The sequence below is a fragment of the Opisthocomus hoazin genome, chromosome 5 (genome assembly GCF_030867145.1).
Source record: "Opisthocomus hoazin isolate bOpiHoa1 chromosome 5, bOpiHoa1.hap1, whole genome shotgun sequence".
In the NCBI taxonomy this organism is placed as follows: Eukaryota; Metazoa; Chordata; class Aves; order Opisthocomiformes; family Opisthocomidae; genus Opisthocomus; species Opisthocomus hoazin.
Genome location: NC_134418.1, coordinates 46,647,130 through 46,670,089, shown reverse-complemented (window position 1 = coordinate 46,670,089; position 22,960 = coordinate 46,647,130). Strand labels below are relative to the sequence as shown.

General features: G+C 38.9%; 1 protein-coding gene across 3 annotated transcripts; it reads left to right on the top strand.

Moving 5' to 3' along the window:
* Positions 1 to 46: 46 nt before the first annotated feature.
* On the top strand, positions 47 to 21,086 carry PRMT9 (protein arginine methyltransferase 9). Of its 3 annotated transcripts, XM_075421098.1 has the most exons (14): positions 47 to 130; positions 548 to 599; positions 1,223 to 1,435; positions 1,968 to 2,116; positions 3,436 to 3,672; positions 4,240 to 4,407; positions 6,313 to 6,415; positions 7,475 to 7,581; positions 11,464 to 11,656; positions 15,497 to 15,680; positions 17,737 to 18,448; positions 19,844 to 19,997; positions 20,434 to 20,556; positions 20,757 to 21,086. In XM_075421098.1, exons 3-14 carry the CDS (start codon positions 1,238 to 1,240, stop codon positions 20,970 to 20,972), a joined length of 2,544 nt encoding a protein of 847 aa, XP_075277213.1. In that variant the 5' UTR covers positions 47 to 130; positions 548 to 599; positions 1,223 to 1,237; the 3' UTR covers positions 20,973 to 21,086. The 3 variants fall into 3 exon arrangements, with proteins under 3 accessions (XP_075277213.1, XP_075277214.1, XP_009941187.2); XM_075421099.1 differs by lacking the exon at positions 4,240 to 4,407; XM_009942885.2 differs by lacking the exons at positions 47 to 130; positions 548 to 599 and having other exon boundaries at positions 1,249 to 1,435.
* Positions 21,087 to 22,960: the final 1,874 nt, after the last annotated feature.

Here is a 22,960-nt window from a genome sequence, read left to right as displayed (position 1 = left end):
GCCACGCCGTCACGCCCGACTCCGCGCCTGCGGCCCTGCGCATGCGTCCTGACTTCTGCCCGGCACCAAGATGGCGGCGGCCCGCAGCATGCGCCTCGGCTAGCTGAGACCCTCGTTCCGCGCCGAGCAGGTGATGGCCCCGGGAGCACCCAGCGCCCTAGCCCGGCCGCAGAGGAAGCCGCCCACCCTGCCCCGCTGCTTTGCCTGTGCCGGGGCAGCGGCCCAGGCGCTCGCCTCACGAGCGGGGCAGTGTCTGGAGGTAGCGCGGCCTGCGAGGCTTACTGGCGGCGCCGCCTTCCTCGCCGGTCGGAGCCGGCCCGTCGTCCTCTCTGCCCCCGGGTCCCGCAGTCCGTATGGCAGGACGAGTTCGCACGGCCCTCCCTGGTTTTGCGTGCACCTGTGTAAATTACTGGTGCTCACCTGAGACGTGGCCGGTGTTTGGTGTTTTTCTTTAAGACACCTCCCTCCCCTCCCCCACCCCACCACCTGGTTGTGGTGGTGCTGTGTTTCTTGCAGTCGGTCTTCATGTGATACTCACTTTTTTCAGCTTTAGGACACATCTGAAAATCCGGAAGGTGGTATTAGGTCCTCTTATGTAGGTAAGCATTAAAAGTTAGAGTGATAACCAAGGCAGTTATAAAAATGTGTGTATTGATTCTGATAACTCTTCAACGCTTTCTTAAGGCAAAAAACAGTGGTGTTGCCTTGCGTAAAATAAACGTGAGCTCATTAGCCCTTTTTCTGTGAGTCTTTGCTTTATGAAAGTGCTGTTATTGAAGTGGAAAAGTTTTAGATGTGAGTCTTTGCTTTATGAAAGTGCTGTTATTGAAGTGGAAAAGTTTTAACCTGCAAATTTTGTGGATGATTATGAAACTTTTGAGTGCATGAACTTCCAGTGTGCAAAACTATTTGGTCAGAGACACGCTAAAATGAGTATTCCAAAAATTAATTTTAGAAAGTGAAGTTTAACCTGTTTCCAGAACCTGGTCTAACATAAACGTGATGCGTGCTTGATTGTTGAATGGTGAACACTCATTTTAAAGTTGATAGAATTATTTGGCATAAAGATGAGCATGTTTTTGAATGGTTACAGTTTGGGAGGAGGGAGGATGTCATTACTAATGCCACTTATAATTAAAATGTTGTTTGATCTGTCAGCTTTGTGTGCAGTCTTTTTGGCCTACAGTATACACGACTACCTTTTTTTCTTTTTTTTTTTTAGGAGGAGCAAGTATTTATGTCCTTCAGAATGCCCAACTCCAACGCTAAATTTCACTGTAACCATAGAGGTGGACAGGAAGCCGGCAGGCGGGAGTTGGTTTCAAGGTCTTTGCAGAGTGCTCAGCATTGCCTGGAGGACCAGGATTTTGGAACTGCTTATGCTCACTATCTCCTGGTACTAAATCTAGCTCCTGAGTTAAAAACTAGTGTCAAAGTAAGTGGTCTTTGAATTACTTGAAACAATTTTATTTACTGTCTTCCTCTTGAGGATTTGTGACATGCTTTTTGCTTATGATTGTGTGTAACTGATTTTCCTATTCAGTCTTCAAAGTTAAAGTGGACAACAGTAATAATGGAGACAACCAGTAATGTGTTTGTTAAGCTCTGTCTGCCTGTAGGAAGGAAATTGATACACTTTTATTGTCAACTAAAAGACAGCTAACAACTGTGTGTGTCAACTAAGTTTCATAAAAAATAGGGCCTTATTAGTATTGGCTTGTAGTATAGCATGCGTAATATACTTGCAGGCTGGGTGATGGTACTGTGTGTGGACATCTGAGAGCTTATCTCTGCTTCTTGAAGTGAGCTAACTAACTTGGTGTGATAGCAAACAATTGTATGCTGCTGCTGCTTAGGGAAATAAGGATGTTCATGTGCACGTCAGGATATCTCTAGAGGTTTTCAGTGCTCAGTTCACTACTTCTGGTAGCTACCAGCAACTCAGTGGTTTAATTTTTATTTTCTAGGAAACGTTTCAGTTTACTCTTTTTAAATGGGCAGAAGAACTAGATTCTCTGGCACGGATTCAAGATCTGTTTAACTGTTATGAACAAGCGCTTGAACTGTATCCGAATGATGAAGTGATATGTAATAGTATGGGAGAACATCTTTTCAGGTTTGTAGTAACGTATATTCAGTTCTTATAATGTTCACATTTAGTATTGTATGTTAATAAACAAGGCCTAATTCAGCAGAGCACATAAAATGTGATTATAAGAATTAAATGCAAGCATATGCTTAATGCTGTGTAGTATGTACTATTGAACTGCAAATCTGTTTGTCAGCTTAAAATAGAGTAGCCAGTGCTAAAATAAAAGTTGATAGTCACAGCAAAAGTCAAAGCGAAACAGAAATGTAAAAGCGCTTTTACTAAAGTAAAAGCTTAAAAGTAAAAGCACTGCCTTCAAATATTTTCTAACAATTTATTATGGAATTACTAAACAGAGACCAAAATTGTTCAGAGTCACTCTGGCAACTATTGTTGTGGCTAACCTGCAGTTTAAGTTCTTTCCTGTCTTTCCTGTTAGATCCCTGAGCACTACTGGCTTTGAATACTGTCTTTTAATTCTGGTCCTTCTTGGGGTCACGTATAACAGACCTTTGAAGTGAAGCTGCTGGTCATGTATACTGTACTGTGTAGGGCTGTTCTTAAATGATTTGAGCTTATGCTTTTGTTTTATATATATATTTTTATATATATATATATATAACACAGTATGTATATGTTAGTGTAAAGCATTCTTTTCCTGCTTTCTCCAAGCAGTGCAAAACATGGTGTTTTGCTGTTGCTCAGGGCTCTAAGCTCTTCTGAGTCTGGAACTTTAAGACTGAAATCATAGGTTGTGGATCCAGATAGTTTTAATTAAGTTTGCTTTTTGTGATCATTTTGTTTGTTTTAAGGAACAACTATCTGAGCATTGTCTTAAAATGTATGTGTGTGTTGCATTTTGTAAATTTTGGGGTTTTTCAGTGCTATCTCATTTCAGAATACACTATAGGTCTCAGAAGAACTTGCTTTAAGTTCACAATCTAGTTTCAAAATTACCACTTAATGCAAGTGCTGGCAACTCAAAATTTGGTTGTTATACAGTACGTTCCAGCTGAATATTTTTCAGTGGTGCCCAATGACAGGACAAGGGGCAATGGGCACAAACTGAGGCACAGGAAGTTCCGTCTGAACATGAGGAAGAACTTCTTCCCTCTGAGGGTGACGGAGCACTGGAACAGGCTGCCCAGGGAGGTTGTGGAGTCTCCTTCTCTGGAGATATTCAAGACCCGCCTGGACAAGGTCCTGTGCAGCCTGCTGTAGGTGACCCTGCTTCGGCAGGGGGGTTGGACTAGATGACCCACAGAGGTCCCTTCCAACCCCTACCATTCTGTGATTCTGTGATAATATGGTAAAGCTTTCTATTTATTCATCATTTTTACCATTAGAATGGGCTTTAGAGATGAAGCAGCTGGATATTTTCGTAAAGCAGTGAAGCTTAACCCAGACTTTGCTGATGCAAAGGAGAATTTTTACCGTGTTGCAAACTGGCTTGTGGAACGCTGGCACTTCATCATGCTCAATGATACCAAGAGGAACCTTACTTACCTGAAAGCAATTGAGAATGCTGTCCGCTCAGGGTGCAAATCTGTCCTTGATATTGGAACGGGAACAGGAATCTTGAGGTGTGTCATATGTGCATATTTAACATGAACTTAATAGAAACATATTTTTGTCTAACAAAATTTGGTTGCTAGTGAAAAAAGTGTTTTACTTTCATGCCTTTATTGAGACAAAGCTTAAGAAAGGAAACAAAGTTTTCGGAAGTCAGTGAATCTGGAGGTTAGTGTCTAGTAGTCTTTTTTGAACCTTTTTTTTATATTATTTGTTGCAGATGGTTTTTGTGCCAATAACTGCTGTATAAATTGAATTACTCATGTTGGTTTTGGAGTTGTAATGTCATGTATCCTGTCTTTGAGTCTAGTATAAAGAGTGGATTTAGCATAGCTGGGGGAGTATCGTTATGCTACTTGTATTTTTTTTTTTTTTTTTTGGTGATGGCATATCAAGAGGATATAAATTTGTGTGATATCGGTGTTCACACAAGAGATTAATGATGATTTTTAGACCTGAACTGTTTTCTTAGAAATATGAAACAAATGTGGAAACAGAACTTAAACTCAGTATCTTGTCATGCTTTACCTAAAATGATTTAAACTGGAGGGGAAAAGCCCCGATTCTTGTTTTTTCAGTATGTTTGCAAAAAAGGCAGGAGCATCTTTTGTCTATGCCTGTGAACTATCAAAAACCATGTATGAACTTGCCCGTGATGTAGTGGCAGCAAATAATATGGAAAGAGAAATTAAACTTCTGCATTTGAAATCACTTGATATAGAAATTCCAAAGCACATACCCGAAAGGTACGTTGTTGTGATACTATTTTTAATTTGCTCTTAATTTGAAGAAAATAGAAAATACTGTGTGACCTAAACAGGAAATTACTTTGCCTATGATATTACCCATAATGTGAGAAGGTTCTCTGTATGTATATGTTTTTATAAAGCAGTGCAGAAATGATAACATGTTCTTTAGATCATACTAATTTCTATGGTAAATCAACAATGTCATAAATTAAGGAGTTTAATTCTTTGATTGTGGGAGCTTTGGGGCATATGCAGTTCTATTGCAGTAATAGGAAAAAGAGAAATTAGATTACTGCATCATAGAAGTAATTTTTAACGCACTTTTATACTTAACAACTTGTGGCTTGGTTCTGCAGCCTATGAGTAGGGTGGAGGTAAGTAATAGGGCCTGCAAAGGAAGAGTGTTTCTGGGACATTACCACACCCCTGCAACTCCACAGCAACTTCTGTATTTGTCAGAGAGATCAGAAACTGCAGATTATCTGCCTCTTTTGATCAGGGAGGGAGGGGAAAATCTCCCCTCCCCTCTGTGCCCCGAGGAGAGTGCTGCTGCGTTTGGAAATGAGAAGGTGCCACGTGATGTGCATGGGTTCCAGGTTGGTTGCATCTGGTGCTGGTGGCTGGGCTGACCCGATGGCTGTGAATGACAGCACCCTGCCATGGGAAGGGATCCACAGGGCTTTGAGTGTGACTTTAGATGTTGGAGTAAAATTCAGTGGAAGGGTATTGCAGTTTGTCCTGTGAGAATAGGTTTTTGTGTTTGTATTGAGCTTTTTTGCACATACACATCTGCCCAGCTGTCTGTATAGTGGAGATCCACGTGGTTTGAAAAAATAAGTACCTTATTTTTCCAGTATTAAGTAATGCCTTCTAAAGCATAGCAAGAGCTGCAGGGGCAGATCAGCAGCTTGGAATTGCTGTTGGCAAATTAGAAATTGATCAGCATTACAGTTTCTGTACATGTGATCTAGATTTTTTTTATGCTACCCTGCTCCATCTTGCTCACTGCCCCCTTCAGCAGGGGTTCTTCGGAAGGATTTGTAAATTTTTAGCAGGTAGAAATCTAAGGGGATTTGTGTTTGTTTTGGTATATGTGACGGACTGGTTTATCACTTCAGCTCACTGCTACTAGGGATGCAGATTAAACGTGGAAAGCAAATAATCCATTTTACTTTTAATTACTAACATTTAGTAAAATGTTTGGTGACGGTACAGGCTCATAATCTGAAATGATGAAGCTCCCATGGTTTAGCATGCCAGTCAAGCCTTGTCTAGCTGTGTCAGCTGAGCTACAGTAACTGATCATTATATATCCTTTTAGTGTATATGATGAGTTGCTGGATGTCACCTGTTGGGAATAAATTGTTATTGTTCTGGAAATGTTTTGTCTTACCATGCCATATTATTTTTGGTTTAATCCCAAAGGTTCTAGGATTTAAGGGTCCCATAGTCTGCGTAATAATTTTATTGTGCTTTGATTATAGTTTTTTTTCTAATTCCTTTTTAATACATGTGCATGGATGCATACTCTTGCACAATATTCAGACAAAATACATATTTTGCAGTATCATTGGCTGTGTGCCCAGGCTGAAACATCTTCCTGTTTTGGCTAGATTCTTCCCAGATAATTTATTTATAAATGCTGAACACGAAGCTTTATGGTAAACTCTTGCTCAGTATTTATTCTCTCTTATCTGCATCTTGAATAACTTCTAACAACAATTCAAAACATGTCATTTGTTAGAAGAATTAAATTGCCCATCTGGGTTGAAACATTAAAACACTGGTAAAAGTTTTGCTCTGAGCTTACATTGGTATGGTGTTTTTTTTATTTAAAAGAATGATTGTTAACAGGAACGTGTGTTATGCATTATATTTCATGGTGTTCTTTTTCTTACCTAGGGTATCCTTGGTTGTCACAGAAACAGTTGATGCTGGTTTATTTGGAGAAGGAATTGTGGAGAGCTTGATACATGCTTGGGAACATCTACTTTTACAACCAAAGGTAGGTGATGTGGGTACATTTGTAGAAATGGGATTCCTGTTTTGTTTGATAAATATTCATGCATGAATTTGATTTGGGTGAAAGGCATTGAGACAGCTGCATACATGATACTTCTGTGAGCTCATGTTCTTAGTAGACAGATAGTTAAAATGCATGTTTCCCTGATGTAACCTTTCATCATACAGAGATGGCTTACTCTTGGTCACTGTTCGCTCCTCTTTTTTTCATGTTGTTCTTCCCTCTCTTTGTAAGTAACGGCAAAGGGGTTTGTGTGTGTTTCAAAGGCTCTGTTTTCCTGCAAATTTGATTACAGCTTGGTCATTTTGATATACCAGCTAGTAGCAGAAAGTTGTGTCAGTCTAAGCAGAAAATGCTGAATTATAGTAGTTATTTCTCATCATAACACTAGGGATCAGTCAATGATAATTTGGTAAATATGCCATATGCTTGTGCTCCTAATTTATTTTTGCTAGCTTTGAACTTTTTTTAAGACTGAGCAATTCTACTGGGTCTCGCATTTTGCTTGTATTTTGCATTTTAGCTAGCATACAGTAAGTAATATGACAAACAGTCTTATATGGGTTAATCTCTGTTAGATCTTATGAAATAGAAGGACTTCTCTATGATTTTGATGTTGCCTTGATTCCAAATAATTAAAAAAAAAAAAAAAAGTCTTGTCTAGCTGAAGGCATTTGTATTGATCTGAAACTGATGACCTCTAGTGTTAAGTGTAGGAACGATGCATAAAGGAAAGGTCGTCAACTGTTTCAGTATATTCTAACAGAACATAAATTCAAAAACACTTTTAGAATTACACAGAGGAAGCAGTAGACTGAAAAGTAAACCTGATGTGTGGATATATTGAAACACGATATTTAAGAAACTCTTTTAATGGTCAACTGGAATGACAAAGGCCAGAAACTTTACTAGTAACTAAGAATTTACTGATGTTTTGACTGTAATATTGAATGGCTCATGAATGCATAACCTAGGCTTTGCAGTAATTGTAGGAGGTGGTCATTGTCTCATTGCATATTATTATTGTTCATGTTTTCACAGCCTAAAAATCAAGATGTCAGTGCTGGTGACTATGGCAGAGTTATTCCTGCAAGCGCTACAATATTTGGGATGGCAGTGGAATGCAGAGAGATACGTAGACATCACAGGTATATTTAAACTCTAACACAGTTTGAACCCATAATTTGTTATTTGAGAAGGGAGACCAGTGGTTTTTATTGAGGATCGTTCACTTACTGTTCTCTATATTTTTTTGAATGGCTGATTATCTGTTTTTCGCTAAACAGTTTTCTGCTCTCACCCTCTCTGCTCCTTTTCCAGGCTCTCTTCTCCACCCCCAACTCTGTCCCTGGTGGTTCAGACTTTCTGGATAACTTCTTCAGAAACTCTGGATTTTCAGTTATGCTGAAATTCATGCCTTTAACACCTACTAAAGAAATTTAATTCCTTAATATTAAAATTACTTCTCAGTTTCTGTTTTGGAGATTCTTGGATTATCCAATACTTGACCTTTATCCTCATTTTACCTTCTTTGTAATCTCCATAGCTCACTGCTGGATCTAACCCTTTCAGAAGATGAGGACGGGATTTTTTAAAGCCTAAGTGTTTATAACCCCACCTAGCATTATCTTTCTGAAATGTGCCTTTCCCAGTTGTGAACAAGCATACAGTAGGCTTTCTTCACTGAGACCAGCTCTGACTGTGTATCAGTTACTTTCATACTCATTTTTATTCTCATCTTCTAGAACAGTATCACTGTATGGAGACAGCCTCTGTCTGAGAGGTTTGGAATTGATGTAACTTGTTTAGGATTAATCTTGTTGCAGATCAAAGAAAACACTAACTTTTATGGGAGCTTCCGTGTACTGGATGAAAAATAGTCAGACTGTATCAGTGATTTTTCTAATGCAGTAGACCTGGACAATGGCCTGAAAGAGACACAAGTTCCCATAGTAGATAGTCAGAAGAACTTTCTTTTAGGAGAAGTTAATTATTCATCAATTATAAGATAGGTTTATGCCTTGAAACATGGTGTTGACTGTTCCTTATGAAATTTAAACAGGATGAAAGTTAATGTACTGTAACTCTGGATTGTTGAATTAACAGTCCATTCTAATAGTATATCTTAAGGTCAGGTGGCTAGCAGAACTGAAATGATTGCCACAAATTAATTATATGCTGTAGGAAGAAGAAAAATGTCACTCTTGAATTTCCAGCCTTTATAGTTTGAGATTCCTTTTTGTTTGTGTAAGAATACCTGTCTTAAGTCTATTTTAACAAGTGCTATTAAGTTTTATGTAAAACTCTTGGCTATTCTTAGGTTTAAATGATCCAAATCTCTTTGAATTATTCTGATGTGCATGTCTACATATTTCACGAAGTGTTTTCGTGATCTACAGCAAAACTTTTGGGTTTGGATGTGTTTTTCTGAACAGGATGCCTAATGAAATAGCAGTGTGAAAGTAATTCCTCTCATGCTTTTTGTGTCATCTAGCACAGTTTCTGTCTTGTACAATTAATACAACTTTTAGCTTTTCATCATGATTCACTTTTTTTTTGAGTGGTTATAAGTAAATGTAGAGCCCAGAAATCTATGAATACCTGAGTGTTTTTTTTTTTTACTGAAGTACATTTAAAAGTATGTATAATCTATGATCAAACACTGATTCATCTTGCTGAAGGAGGGAATCCCATTTCACTCCAATTGTTGATAATCTTGCATATCAGAGTCATCTGTTTATGTCTGATCTGATCTTCTGTTTTCTATCCCTTTGTTTTAGCAATTTTAAGTTATGTTGCATTTCTTGTGCTCTGGTTGTTTTTAGGGTTTTTTCCTAGGATATTGTGAAATTCTGGATAAATCATACCAGTTTTCTTATGATTCTGTTTTTGGTGCACTTAAGCCAACTTCACAAAAAGTTTTGTGCTGGTTTACCCCGTATTGTAGCTTTATTACTTGATGTTTTGGTGATAATTGTAATGTCTTTACTGCAGCTGTTGCTGCTTGTACCCATTGCTTCTGTTCTGTAGAATGACTGTAGAGCCAAAGTCTGCTGTGGTGTTATGTGATTTAACTTTTTTTATGGTTAGCTTGAATTTTCTCCTGAAGTAGTTGTTCTCTCTGAAGCAGTTGTTTCACATCCATGTGAAATGTGTTTACCTCCAGAAGACCAAATGAACTGACAAACTTGTGAGAAGACTGGAGTTTTACTAAGGATAAATTTAGACTTCCACAAAAGTTATAAGATACCAGAGTATACTACATACCGCTTTTCAAGTTTGAACTATATATCTTTCAAGAGTTATAAGTAACAATAAAACAATAGGAGAAAATAGGTCTGCTACATGAATGCATCTACCTTAAATAATTCTGAATAAAGTATGCCAGAATATGGGTTAATTTACCTAATTTGAGTCACTGTAAGAACTACAGATTTCAGTTGTTTTTTAATATTTAATTTTCAGTCAGTTAGGTACCAGAAGGAGAGGCAATAATGTGGCTCTACTTCTGCACTTAGGTATTAAAGCCAGAAGGGGTCATGATAAAATAATAATCTGCTGACCTCTTTCACAATATAGGCCTCGTACAGCAGCTGTTCCATTTCAGTTGTAGTATTTCTTTTAAAATAATACGTGGATTCATTTTCAAATGAAGGAGAATACATTCTCATCCTTGTTGTTAAAATATCTGAGTGAGTTCACTGAGCAGGTGAGAAGATTGTAATTGTTGATAATGTTACTATATTTTTCAGTATTTGTTGTGATGTACTTATTACTTTCTGCTTTGTATATGTCACACATACTTTTATTGCTAGGGAATCTGCTTCAAAGATAGTCTGATTAAATTTTGTATTTTAGCTGTGCATAATGGTCAAAATGTATTTGTCTGAGAATCCAGGTTATGACAAAAGGCAACTTACTCAATTCTGTGAATGGGAGCTTTGAGGAGATGACTGTATCTGGTGAGAATATTATCAGACAGCCTGCATAGTTGCACTTAGTTGTAGGGAGAGATTTTGCAGGGGGGGAGGTTCCTGAGAAAATGATTCAGAATTTAAAATAGTTCTAGAAATAGAAATTTAACTAGTTGTCATTTGAACTTCTGAGTGCTAGATCTCACTGTAAGAATACAGATTTGCTTGATAGCTGTCACTTAAATGGGAAGCACTAAGTCCTTCACAGACAAATGTACTTTTTCAGAATAATCTAAGGCATAGCTTGCGCAAGACTTGTCTCGTGTAACTTCCTGACTCGTACTTTGAAAATGAGACTATATCTTAAGTCCTCAAACCTAAGAGATGGACGGTGTATGTAAGTAATTGTTTTAAAGCAGTTAGAGCATTTTTCTTCTTTGAAGCTTTTCGTATGATGTTGTTTCTAGAAACATAATTGATCTTCTGTCTTACAACAGAAGACTTGTGTACTCCGAGTTGTCAAAGCATTTTCCACCAAGAAATCAATGCTGAGACTTTTTTTTCAGCTATGTAACTATGAAAAATGCCTTATTCTGCATAGATTGTGCTTGATAAATATATAAAGATATTGCAAAAATGAAAATTCTATGTCAGAGACTCCAAAAATGCATTTTCCTATTGCATATCTATCCTTGTTCGGAGTATTCTGTTCACACAAAAGAAACACCTTCATTATCTAATACAGCAGCAGCAGAAAAGCTTTAGTTCTTATTATCACGGGGTATATTCTTCTTTCTGGTTCTCTGTCAAGACTCAATGAGTTGTACTTAAGGGGGCAAAAGTCTGTGGCCTTTGACAAAAGATATATTGGGCTTTTTCTCAGTTTCTATTAACAGCATTCAGTTCTGATTCTTGAAATTGATACATATTTTCCATGCTTAGAGCTGCTCTGAACATAACAAAAACCCCAGAGAAATTTTTTTTTTTTTTTTTTGTCTTTCTATTCTTACACTTTGTGCATCTAAGTATATTTAGCCAGCCTGGGAAGAATTTCCTTTGGGTTTTTGGTCAAATTTTTTGGAGTTTCATTTCTTCCTTTTTTTCCTTTACTCCCAGAGTGGGAATGCAAGAAGTTGCTGGTGTGTGCTTGTCAAATTCTGTGCAGTTCTTTAGTCCAACATATGCTTCTGCTGGTTCAGAGGAAACTGTTGAACCTTACACTACCGAGAAGCTCAGTCATATTCCTGGAGGTTACAGACCTCTGACAGAACCCTGTCAAGTAATGACAGTAGACTTCAACGATCTGCAGGTAATGATTTTTTTTTTTTTTTACATCCTTTATGAGTAATCTGTTTATGAATAACAAGAGCACTATATCTTCTTTGCTTTCCGGGTTCAATTTCAGAACAGTTCACAAATGCAAAGTTGGCACGGCTGCACTGCAATCCTCTGCTGATTTTGATACTTGTCTGGTTGTGTGATGGTGTGATTCATCAGATGACAGTCTATGAGTTTTTGAAGGTGGAGTTTTTTATTTGCTTAGCATAGTTTCAGGAACTAAATTAGCTCACCATTGGATCAAACAACTGCCAGCCTCAGTCCAGGGAGGGGGAGGAAGAGTGCAATAGACCCATCTTAAATGATCGATGCAGTTGTGGAGCTGACTTTGTTCCTCTAAAGTTAGAGCCTTCAGGATTTTCTTGAAGACAGAAGAGAAAGGATATGTTTTACATCAGGCATAGAAATGTGAGTGTTGATAGGTAAGTGTAAAAGAGAGGGGAGATGAAGAAATTATCATATCCCGTTCAACCAGTTTGGTTCCACCCTTCAGCTCCATTGGTATCTTAGAGTATTTCTATAACATGGCATTCTAAAATATGATAGCATTATTTTGTGTATTTTGCACAAAATACATTTGTATGCATATCACAGAATCACAGAATGGTAGGGGTTGGAAGGGACCTCTGTGGGTCATCTAGTCCAACCCTCCTGCCGAAGCAGGGTCACCTACTGCAGGCAATATACTTAATAGGCCTGAACTTTAAGGCGAGGACCTCAGCCACACACAGCTGAGCATGCTAAAAAGATGATACATCTGATCTCTGGCGTGTTTCTTGCTCGTTGACCTGTGGTGAGGAGTTAGCATTGAATCAGAGCTTAAAATAGGTTCTGTTATACAAATGAAATTATTCTTGGCTACTGCTTGGCCAGGAGTTGCAGTGTTTTTGAATCAACAGCTTTTCCTAGGTGGCTTGTCTGACATCCTGAGATTAAAAATGAAAGAAGACAAGGCTCTTCAGTATACTGCTGGGAGCAATCTGTGATCTAATGTTACTTCTGCTTCTAGCATCAATAAGAAACTATTGCTCTCATCTGAGAGATGCCTACTCTTAAGCATCTGCCTGCTGGCAGACATGTAAAAATAATTTTAAAGAGTAAAGAACAGTGTTACTCTTTAAACTGTTTCAGAACTGCTGCTTTGAAGTTTCGGTTAGACTAATGGAGTCTTCCTATCATTAAATGGTAAGCTGTCATAAGTAAAGGTAAAGGGAAGAAATGCAGTCAGTTTATTTGGAATCATTGGTCACTGTTTGTTGTTACTTTGTCACTGGGCAAATATGGCAGTTCCAAACACTGATAGGTTACTTTCAGCTTGGGGGGGTTGTTTGGTGGGGTTTTTTTGTTTTGTCATGGCCACACCTGGATGTTCAAGCAGTGCAGCTAAAAAATGAAAAGGAAAAATTGTCTGTGCTCCTGTTTGAATTTAAAAAACTGCTATACTTAGAAACAATAGCAGAATTGCCTACTAAAGACTGAAACTGAGGTAAGAAATCACTTAGCACTAGTAAAGTAATTTCAAAGACTGATTTTCTAAGATTGTATTTCAAAGAATGAGAGCAGTGTTGCATTTATTCTGCTTGTACTAACTATACAGACCTAAATTGACAGAACTGAGAAAGACACAAAATAATGTACAAGTGTTTCTCAAACTGAGTTGTGGGAGGCTTCAAAGACATCAGTACGGATCAGAGAAATGATGATAATAAGTAAAAATTACAAAAAAAAAAAGGCAGCTGAGTTATGCTGAGTACTTTATTACTGCTGTTATTAACAGTAGGAGCTCAGTTCCTCTCAGGCAGGGGAACAAGATGTGGCTGTAATTACAGGCTGCAGACACTTGCACCTAGCCAGGTACTTACTACCTGTGTGCATGTTCGCTGGCTGCAGATCAGTGCCACTGGGAGTGGAAGTGAGTGTTTACCTCAGCAGCCAGTAATTAAAGCTCAATCTCGCCTTCAGGCCCTAAAGGAGCAGTGCTCTTGCCAACAGTTGCAGGTATTGGCTCTTTCTGATTTTCACGAGAAGTTACTATATGGAGTATTTGATAAATTCTGGATCAAGACATGAGGAACTTGATAATTGCGTTCTTCCTCTAGTTTTTCCTTCTATTTGTAGTCCCATTTACTCTTTTTAATGCAAGCTGTTTTTTTCTCATTCAGAAGATATATGTGGCACTGCATAATTTTGGTTTTTTACTGCCTCTTCCTGCGCCATTGCTTTATTTTCTTAGTTGACAAATTGCCATTCTAATGTGCTAGAGCTGCTCGAGTCTGTAATTGTCATAAATAATAGAAAAAGATTTATGCAGTGGACAAATTTGAGGAATAAATATGGGATAAGCAGCATGGTAGAGAGCAGGGAAAGCTGAAATAACTGCCTTCGAGTGGGTTTTTAAGTGTTGTGTGCTGCAAGATAGGGATGTAACACTACTACTACAGTTACTAGAACCATTGGGTGAGAACCTTGGGCCCGCTACTTTTGAGGAATAATCAGAATGAATGTTTTTAATATCAAATACAATTCTAAACAGCTATAACTTAACCAGAAACCAAGAAACAGATGCATCCTTGTGCTCTTGCTGTCTTGCTTCAAGGGGCTTACTGCCAGCAAAGCTTCAACTTACTACTCTTTTCCTCTCTAGTTGAGGATGTACAGGAAAAATGACTAGCAGCAAAGAACTTTTGTTGAAGAGCAGTGAGATCTTATTATGAACTTTATTATCATCCAGTAATTTAACACGTGCATTGTTCAGCCATCTCTCAGTTGTGAGAAGAGAGGTAGACCAACTTTTGGAGAACATGGAATAAAAATAAAGACGGAAAAATAAAAAATGCAGCATGTGAGAGCTACTCATGTTCTTAGAGTGGAACTTCTCTTTTGCCATGTGTATTTTAAGATGGAAACTTAGAGAGGACAAATGTAACATAAGTAGATCAGGAAGCTGATAAATGTTTACGAAAGGCTGTTACTAAGCAGAATGGTTGTGACTAAGAGAATCTTTAGTCGCTTGTGCTTGACCTCTTGTTAATTGGTTTACGCCAGAACTGTCTAAGACATTAGAGCTGGGCCTTTTATGTTTGTGAATGTTGGCAGCAGAAGGTGATTACTGAGGAAAATAAATTGTACATGGAGGAAGACTTAATTCCTGTTACATATTCAAAACTTTCCAGGAGTATTGGAGAATTTATAACCTGATCCTTTTAGGGGAGATCTTGGTTCTTCCCAGTAGTGAAATCATACATGCCTGAACTTTTACACAAAGTCTATAGCCCACATAGCAGAGAAAATATCCTCAAAGATGTTTGACTAAGTGTTTTTGTAATGATTTTTCCAAACATCTACTTGAGCGAATTCAGTACTTGCAGTGTTTCTAGAACTGACTGAACACGTTTTAAATGAAGCATGTGCCTAAGCATTGGCTTGAATCCGGCCCAGAAGACTGGCTCTGTTTTTTGTTACTTTTCATAAGGCAAGCCTTGCCAGTCTAAAGCCTTTCTTGCAGTTTTCAGTGTTTTTAAGTATGTTCTTAACGTATGTTAAGTATGTTCTTAGATGTAGGCATGTTTGCTTTAATGGCTGATGGGTGCAGGTTGGTCATGTGGATATGCACTTGCATGTGGAAAGACAGTTCCTATGCTAGTCAGTGCTAATGATGATAATTGGTATTGCAGCGGCTTGTTAACCTCAGGTTTCTCTTGGGTGCACTCATGGATTGGTGCAGAAACTTGGGTGTCTTATTTTGATGAAAAACATCCTTTATTTATGGAAAGATACTCTCACACTTTTTCTCTCTTTCCACTTTGGTCAGGAGCTGAAAAACCTTGCAGCTAGAAAGCCCTGGATGCTCAGCCTGCCAGTCACTGAAGGAGGAATACTAGATGCTGTTGTGGTGTGGTTTGTACTACAGCTTGATGATGAGCATGCTCTATCTACAAGTCCCAGTGAGGAAACTTGCTGGGAACAGGCAGTCTATCCTGTGCAGGGTCTTCTTGGTAAGGCGTGTGGATTTTTTTGTTGCAGTACATTAACTTGATTTCATTTTGGTTTTGAGCTAGCTAGGTTGTCTCAGAGATTAGGAAGTGGCAGCAAATAGGTTTAGAAGTTCAACCGCACGTAGCTGTGAGGTGGGTTCCTGATCATGTTTCTGGACTGTAGTGCACAGTCCCTGCATCACAGCTTGTTCATGGGACTCTGCTATGGAGTAGATAAGGGTCCAGCTTAAGACCTGGGAGAATGCTTTTCATTAAGTTGGTTTTTTTTCTATACTGAATTAAATGCATTGTGGAGCAACTATAAAAAGTGCGGCTACTGACTGGCTATACTTAATATGCATCTTGTGAAAGGGGGAGGTGAGGTAGGAATTGCTAGCTGCTACTGCCACAAAACCAAAACTAAACGTTCCCACCTATCCATCACCCCCATTTTGGACTCGGCTTGAATACTCTTACACACACACACAGAGCATCAGTGTCACTTTTAGCAGCCTCTACTCTCCTTTCAGTCACTTTCCATTCTCCTGTTTCACAGAATCGTAGAATATCTCAAGTTGGAAAGGACCCATAAAGATCATGAAGTCCAACTCCCTGCTACTCGCAGGACTACCTAAAACTAAATCACGTGACTAAAAGCATTGTCCAGATGCTCCTTGAACTCTGATAGGCTTGGTGCTGTGACCACTTCCCTGAGGAGCCTGGTCCAGTGACTGACCACCCTCTTAGTGAACAAACTTTTGCTAATGTCCAATGTTAACTTCCCCTGATGCAGCTTCATACCATCTCCTTGTGTCCTATTGCTGGTCATCAGGGAGAGGAGATCAGCACCTGCCCCTCTGCTTGCCCCCCTTGAGGAAGTTGTAGATTGCAATGAGGTCACCCTGCAGCCTTCCCTTCTCCAAGCTGAACAAACCAAGTGACCTCAGTCTTGCCCTTGAGGCCTTTTAGCATCTTGGTCACCCTCCTCTGGAGACAATCTAGTAGTTTGATGTGCTTCTTATATTGAGGTGTCCAAAACTGCACAAAGTACTCGAGGTGAGGCCGCACCAGTGCAGTAGTGTTGAGTAGGACAGTCACCTCCCTGGACTGACTAGTGATGCTCTGCTTGATGCACCCCAGGACACGGTTGGCCCTTTTTGCTGCCAGGGCACACTGTTGACTCGTACTCCATTTGCCATCTGCCCAAACACCCAGTACTCTTTCCGTGGGGCTGTTCTCCACCACTCTTGTCCCCCAGATTGCACATATAAGCAGGATTACCCCATCCAAAGTGGAGAATCTGGCACTTGCTTGTGTTAGATTTCACACAGTTCGTAATTGCTCAGCTCTCTAGTCTATCCGGATCTCTTGGTAAGGCCTCTCTACCCTCGGTGTAGTCCACAGCTCCTCCTAATTCAGTATCGATAGACAGTAGGGGCAGCTGTGCCAGGGGCTGGTTCAACTGAAAGTGTAGGAGAGGGGAGAGACTCTTGTAGCCTACACGGCCATTGAAAGAAATTTTTGTCAAACTACAGCATTTTTGGTTTGAAATTCTGGTCTGTATCAGTGGATTTACTTCTTAGAATGTACACAGGGAGTATCCAAAGACCATCCTGAGCTGTACACCATAAATGTTCCAGTAAAATTTATTTTGAATAAATTACCCTTTCTAAACTGTAGCTATTGTTTTCCATGTACCTACAAATTTACCTTCGTCTACAGCAGGTATTAAAATATAAATTATTTAATATTTAACATTTTGAAGCAAAACCAATTTCTTTACCAGTATGTTTTTTTTCTGCTCTGCTGTTGACAGAACACTTAAAGTAATACCTATTTGTCACAGAAAGGCTAATTTTGAGAATAAATGTATTTTGCCTAGTGTGGAACAGTTGAAGGCAGGTGTTAATGCACAACTGCAGGTTTCAGCTTGTGAGCTACAGACTACAGTTCTTTCATACACACTAGTAACAACTAATAAATGAGACATGTGGGTGGTTATTTTAAGCACTGTATGGCTGCCTTACTGATGTTTGCTGTAAAGTAACTTGACGTGACTTTCGTGCTGGTTTGTCAGATTATTCTGTGAAGACTGGAGATACTGTGATGATGGAAGTTTGCTGCCAAGACTGCTACTTGAAGATCCAGAAGATTTCTTCTTTGACTTCGGAGTGTGGGATGGACGTCAGTGACAGAGATGACATGCTGAGCCTGGGCAATGAGGCTGAATTATGTCAAGCTTTGGCTGGTCTTCAGACGACTAGCAAACAGGATGGCAACGGTCAAGGGTGTGTGCTGGAATCCACAGAAATAGCCCTGCTGAACAACGTACCATACCACGAATGCTTTAAAGCTGCTATGGGCAAAGTGCTGTTGTCATTAAATCGAAGTAAGGACTTGCAGTCCATGGATGTTGATGGACATGGCAGTGGGATGAACCTCCAAGAGAGTCAAAACAAGAGCTGTGTAGATGTGGCTCCTGATCCTTTGTACATTTTAGATGTATCTGAAGGCTTCTCCATCCTGCCAATTATAGCTGGCAAACTTGGACCAGTTAGAGCCTACAGTTCCATCGAGAAAGAACAGCATCAGGCAGCACTTAATGTAATTTCAGAGGCTAACCATTTCCCTAAGGAAACATTAGAGTTTTGGCTCAGCCACTTAGAAGATGAAAGTGTGGTGCTACAGAGACCCAAATCAGACAAATCGTGGAGTATTATTATCTTGGATGTTATAGAGACATCAGGTTTAATCCAGCAGGAGGTGATGGAAAAGGCTGCGATATCCAGGTACAGTATAAATGGACAAAAGTATTCCTAGGAATCTGTAATTATCTGAAAAGCTTCTGAAAATATTCCTTACTGTCATGTTGGTTCCGTAGAGCAGGAAAAGCTTGTGTTCTGAATGGATTGAACTTCCTAGAGTGTTTCTGGTGTGACCATTGTATGTGTGTATCTTTTTTTTTTTTTTTTGAAAAAAACCAAAGTGTCAAGATTTCACTTTCATAGACTTCTTTATATTTTGTATGCAAGAATATGAATGGAAGATGTTATTGCTTGGTCTGTCAGGATTTCCCAGGATAGCCGGCGTCTTAGTAATAACGGAGGTAGCTTTTAGTGCAAGGTTAGAAAAGCCCAGATTCCTGTCCATGTCAGACTGTTGTTGGAACAAACTGGCACAGCTAAAAGACAAACACATGGTGTTAGGAACAGCCACAGAGGCAACAACAAAGCTAGCTGTTACCCACAGCAGGAGGGGTGGGAAGGAATGCAGAGCAAGAGAAATAAAATAATAGAAATGGGTAGCAAAGGAAGTAAATGTGAAACGGGTTTGTCCCATTTTGTGGTGCTAGGGAATCTTCTCTGTTCATCTTCATACTTAGGGATGGCAGAATATTCCCGACAATTTATGTGCATTACCTTTTCTAAATTTTGAATAAAGGTTTGGATGACTTCAAATATTTTTTTGCTGTAAGAAAAAAAAGGGAAATTACTCTTGACTTTTGTCATATGCAGACTCAGATATGTTGGCATGAAAATACAACAAATAGCGCACTACTTAGCTACCCAATTCCTATGACAAGAGGCCCGCTATAGGAAAAGGTAAACTAAAACAATCTCTGTTGGGGTTGTTCATTATTACGCTGAATGAAAGTTTCTGTCCTGTTGCTGCTCTCAGCAGTGTGATACTCTGTAGCAAGAGACCCAAGCAAGGCTCAGGTGTCTTTTAAGGGAAAAAACAGCATCTCCTGTATAGCTGTCAACTTTTGTTAAACACTTGAAGAAGGGTGACTTAAATTCCCATCAGGTTTTGTTTTCCTGTGGGTCTGGTGCCTCCTTAACCAGTGCCCCCCAATGGTATGTACTTCTTGACTTCCAGTTTTATTAAGCACTTCTGCCAGTCCTTCAGTATTGGATGCTGGTTCTATGAATAAATCCCACTGTCTTGAAATATCACCATTTCCAATACGGACACTGAGAAAAGATTACTTAAATGCATAGTTCTGGTATTATGTGACAAGTTTACCTTTTATGATGCAGCGGTCTGGTCAAACGCGATTGAACTCAAATGCTTATGAGCACTTGACATCAGAGGAAGAACTAGTGTGCCTTTCTTAAACGTAGTTATTCTTTCATTGCTGTTGAATGGTATGCTTTAGAGGTGAAATCTCTCTCATTTTACAGGTGTTTACTTCACAGTGGAGGGAAGATTTTCCCCCAGTATGTGTTGGTATATGGGATGCTTGTAGAATCGGAGTCTCTGTTACTGGAGAGTGCTGTTCAAGGAACAGAACCAACTCTTGGGTTTAATATAGCTCCTTTTATCAATCAGTTCAAGGTAGGAAGTTGGTGGGTGTGTTCCAGGCACAGTTCCAAAGCCTGCAGCTGTCTAACTGTTTAGTTTTGGTGTAAACTGCAAAGAAAACTGAAGAGCTGAAACGTTTTCATATCACTGAAGTTATCAAGAGAGGTTTATGTGACCAGAGAGGGACCCTGAGATAAAGTAAAATGGGTAACATTTGTTTTAGAACTGGTGTGGGAGAAGTTTTGTCTGAGTAATGAAAGATGCAGTGCTACTGTACAGAAGAGTGACTGTGCTGTTACTACCTCCTTTATCACCTTGTATCCCAAAGGTCACATTTCAAAAGGGAGTAGAAGAGTGTATTTTCCATTTTGGCTGTCTCTTACAAACATTGCAGTAATTCCTATAAACTTTTGCATTATGATTAAGTCTTTTAACTTTTTGCTTTTTAAGTTATGATATATACTCTTAGGTGCCTGTTCGTGTGTACTTGGATCTCTCTACGTTACCATGTCTACCCTTGAGCAAGCCAGCAGAGCTTCTAAGGCTAGATCTCATGAACCCTCTATTGAACAGCTCCAGCAGAGAAGTGAAGGTGAGTTGTGTGTATATAAAGTTAGAAGTGCGCTTAACTGCTGTTCTGCAGAGCTGCTCATTCATTGCTCACCTTGGCTGAAAATTTCAGTGGAGAATTTACTTGTCTGCAGGTATCTCAAATGGATTAAAATGGTTTGAACTACTTTTTCTTAATTCTTTGAAAAGGATGTAACTGATTAATATTTTAAATATTTTTAGGTACAAATTTGTAAGTCTGGCCAAGTCACTGCAATTCCCTTCTGGTATCACATACATCTAGATGAAGACCATAGCTTGAATACATCTGATGAGTCCTCGCACTGGAAACAAGCTGCAGTTGTTCTTGATAAGCCCATCAAAGTTCAGGCTGGAGATGAACTTGTGCTTGACATTCAACACCATAAAAGCAATATTAGCATTACAGTTAAACGGTGAAACATATCCTATGTTAAATGATTTGTGGTTAATTACCTATGCATAAGTTGACTGTTCATAACATCACTGGTGTTCATTTATATTAAAGTCTAAATTTTATTTACTGACCAAAAAGGCTATTTTATTGCTTTAATAGCAGACACTTTAGTCCATCAGTGGAACCTAAACTTGCATTGTAAGGGTATCTTACCAAGCAGTTAGGGGAGGTATTTTCTTCTCCACAGCAAAAACCTGATTGCTAGCTCTTGCAGGAACTACAACAGTGGGACACACTTCTGCTACCATATTGTAAGGAAAAAAGCATCCAGATGCCTGTACCAGAAGTAAGCAGCTGTGACTGTTCAGGACAGAGTCCTTGTTTCCTCAAACTGTAGTTCCACTTCTCAATTGCCAAAGCATCCTACTCAAGTGTAGCAAGGTTTTAGCCTTGTAGTAGGGGCTGTAACACCATTCCAGCTGCAGTATCACAAGTTAGCGTTGCACGTAGACAATTATAAAAAGTTGTAAAGGAGTGCTGTTGAATAACTCAAGTTGTCCCAGCCTGCAGCTGAACCTGCACCTGATGGATTACTCTAATAAAGCTCCTTCTAGAAGGATGGAGGAAAGGTCTCCTTTTTTTTTTTCTTTTTTTCAGAACAGAGGTAATGACCAAGTCAAGTTTTCTGAAGATAAAGTAATGTGATACCACCTTTAACCAAGGGGTACAATGCATAACAAAATGTAAGCAAACTAGAGTAGCACAGGGGCTTTTCATACTACATATCAAATGGCTTTGCTTAAAAAAACAAACAAACAAACAAAAAACCCCAAAACTCCAAACAAAATCATGATCCATAAAATTTAAGTTACTGGCTGGCACAACTAAACCTAGTAGGTACAGGATATTTTCAAAGTGCAGTTTTAGAGAAGTGTTTAGGCTTCTCATGCTAGAAGACCTCTGATAAAAGCTAAAACATGAAATAAGAGTGGTTAGGCATTAACCTTTTAGCAATTAGTAAGACAGCAAAATGAGTTAAAATGAGTTAAAGAAAAATTAAGAACATACTCTACCCGTTCTCAGTGAGACTAAGCAAAGGGCTAAAAATGACCATTACTGAGTCTTCAAGCAGTGTGTTAAGTAAAGCAAGAGGAATCAATATGGTTAATGTAAAGATGGAGGACTATTTGAAAATGAACTTTTAAATATAAACTTGATAGGTCACACTGTGGAATACTGTTGTAATAGTTTTCAAAAGATAGAGTAGGTGTCATTGAAAGATTTCTCTTTATTTTGGAAATTCAGTAGCAATGTTTAATGGAAAGATATGATCCTATGAGGTACTGCAATGAAAAAATAACTTTTCTCCCAGGAAAAAAAAAATGCAGGAATACTGTGCACATGAAATGAAATAACTGAGTAATGATAAAATAACTTAGTGGCTTTCCAGAAATGCTGTGAAAGAAACAATCAAGACACTTAACTAGCTGTTTTCCTCTCAAAGTCCCCTCTCTCTACCTTGCCTAAGTAAGTTTTACACCAAACAGACATAACTTGAGATATTAAAAAAACACTCTTCAGTGTGAGGTTTTTGAAAAGCTAGAGCATGGTAGCTACTTAGCTTCCAGCAGCTCTGATCCTTCAGATGTTAGTTGTACCAATACCCCTTTTTACTTGTATACATGCAGGAAATCGAATTACTTCTATTAGTGGCTACAGTAGGCACTGAAGTACCCAGGTCTTGTCTTATGAGCTTTTACAGGTTGTTTCCTTTTAGGACATGTGTATTGCACAGATAAAAAGATACCTGGAATCAAGCATAAGTAAGTAGATCCTGATTCTTCATAAGCTCGAAGTACAACCTTTTCAGTACAAGCCTTAAAATACTGAAAGTACAAACTCTTGTGTCAGTTACACTTAAGATCCCCTTCTTCCATGAAGAGGACAGTTGTATTCAGGTGTCATTCACATTGTGAAATTACTGTAGCCATAAATCAAAGTAGAAGAAGGT

Coding starts and splice junctions, on each gene's coding strand:
- PRMT9 (XM_075421098.1), top strand. CDS start 1,238: ATGTCCTTCAGAATGCCCAACTCCAACGCTAAATTTCACTGTAACCAT. Junction 4,408..6,312: donor CCAAAGCACATACCCGAAAG/GTACGTTGTTGT, acceptor TTTCTTACCTAG/GGTATCCTTGGTTGTCACAG. Junction 19,998..20,433: donor CTTTTATCAATCAGTTCAAG/GTAGGAAGTTGG, acceptor ATATACTCTTAG/GTGCCTGTTCGTGTGTACTT.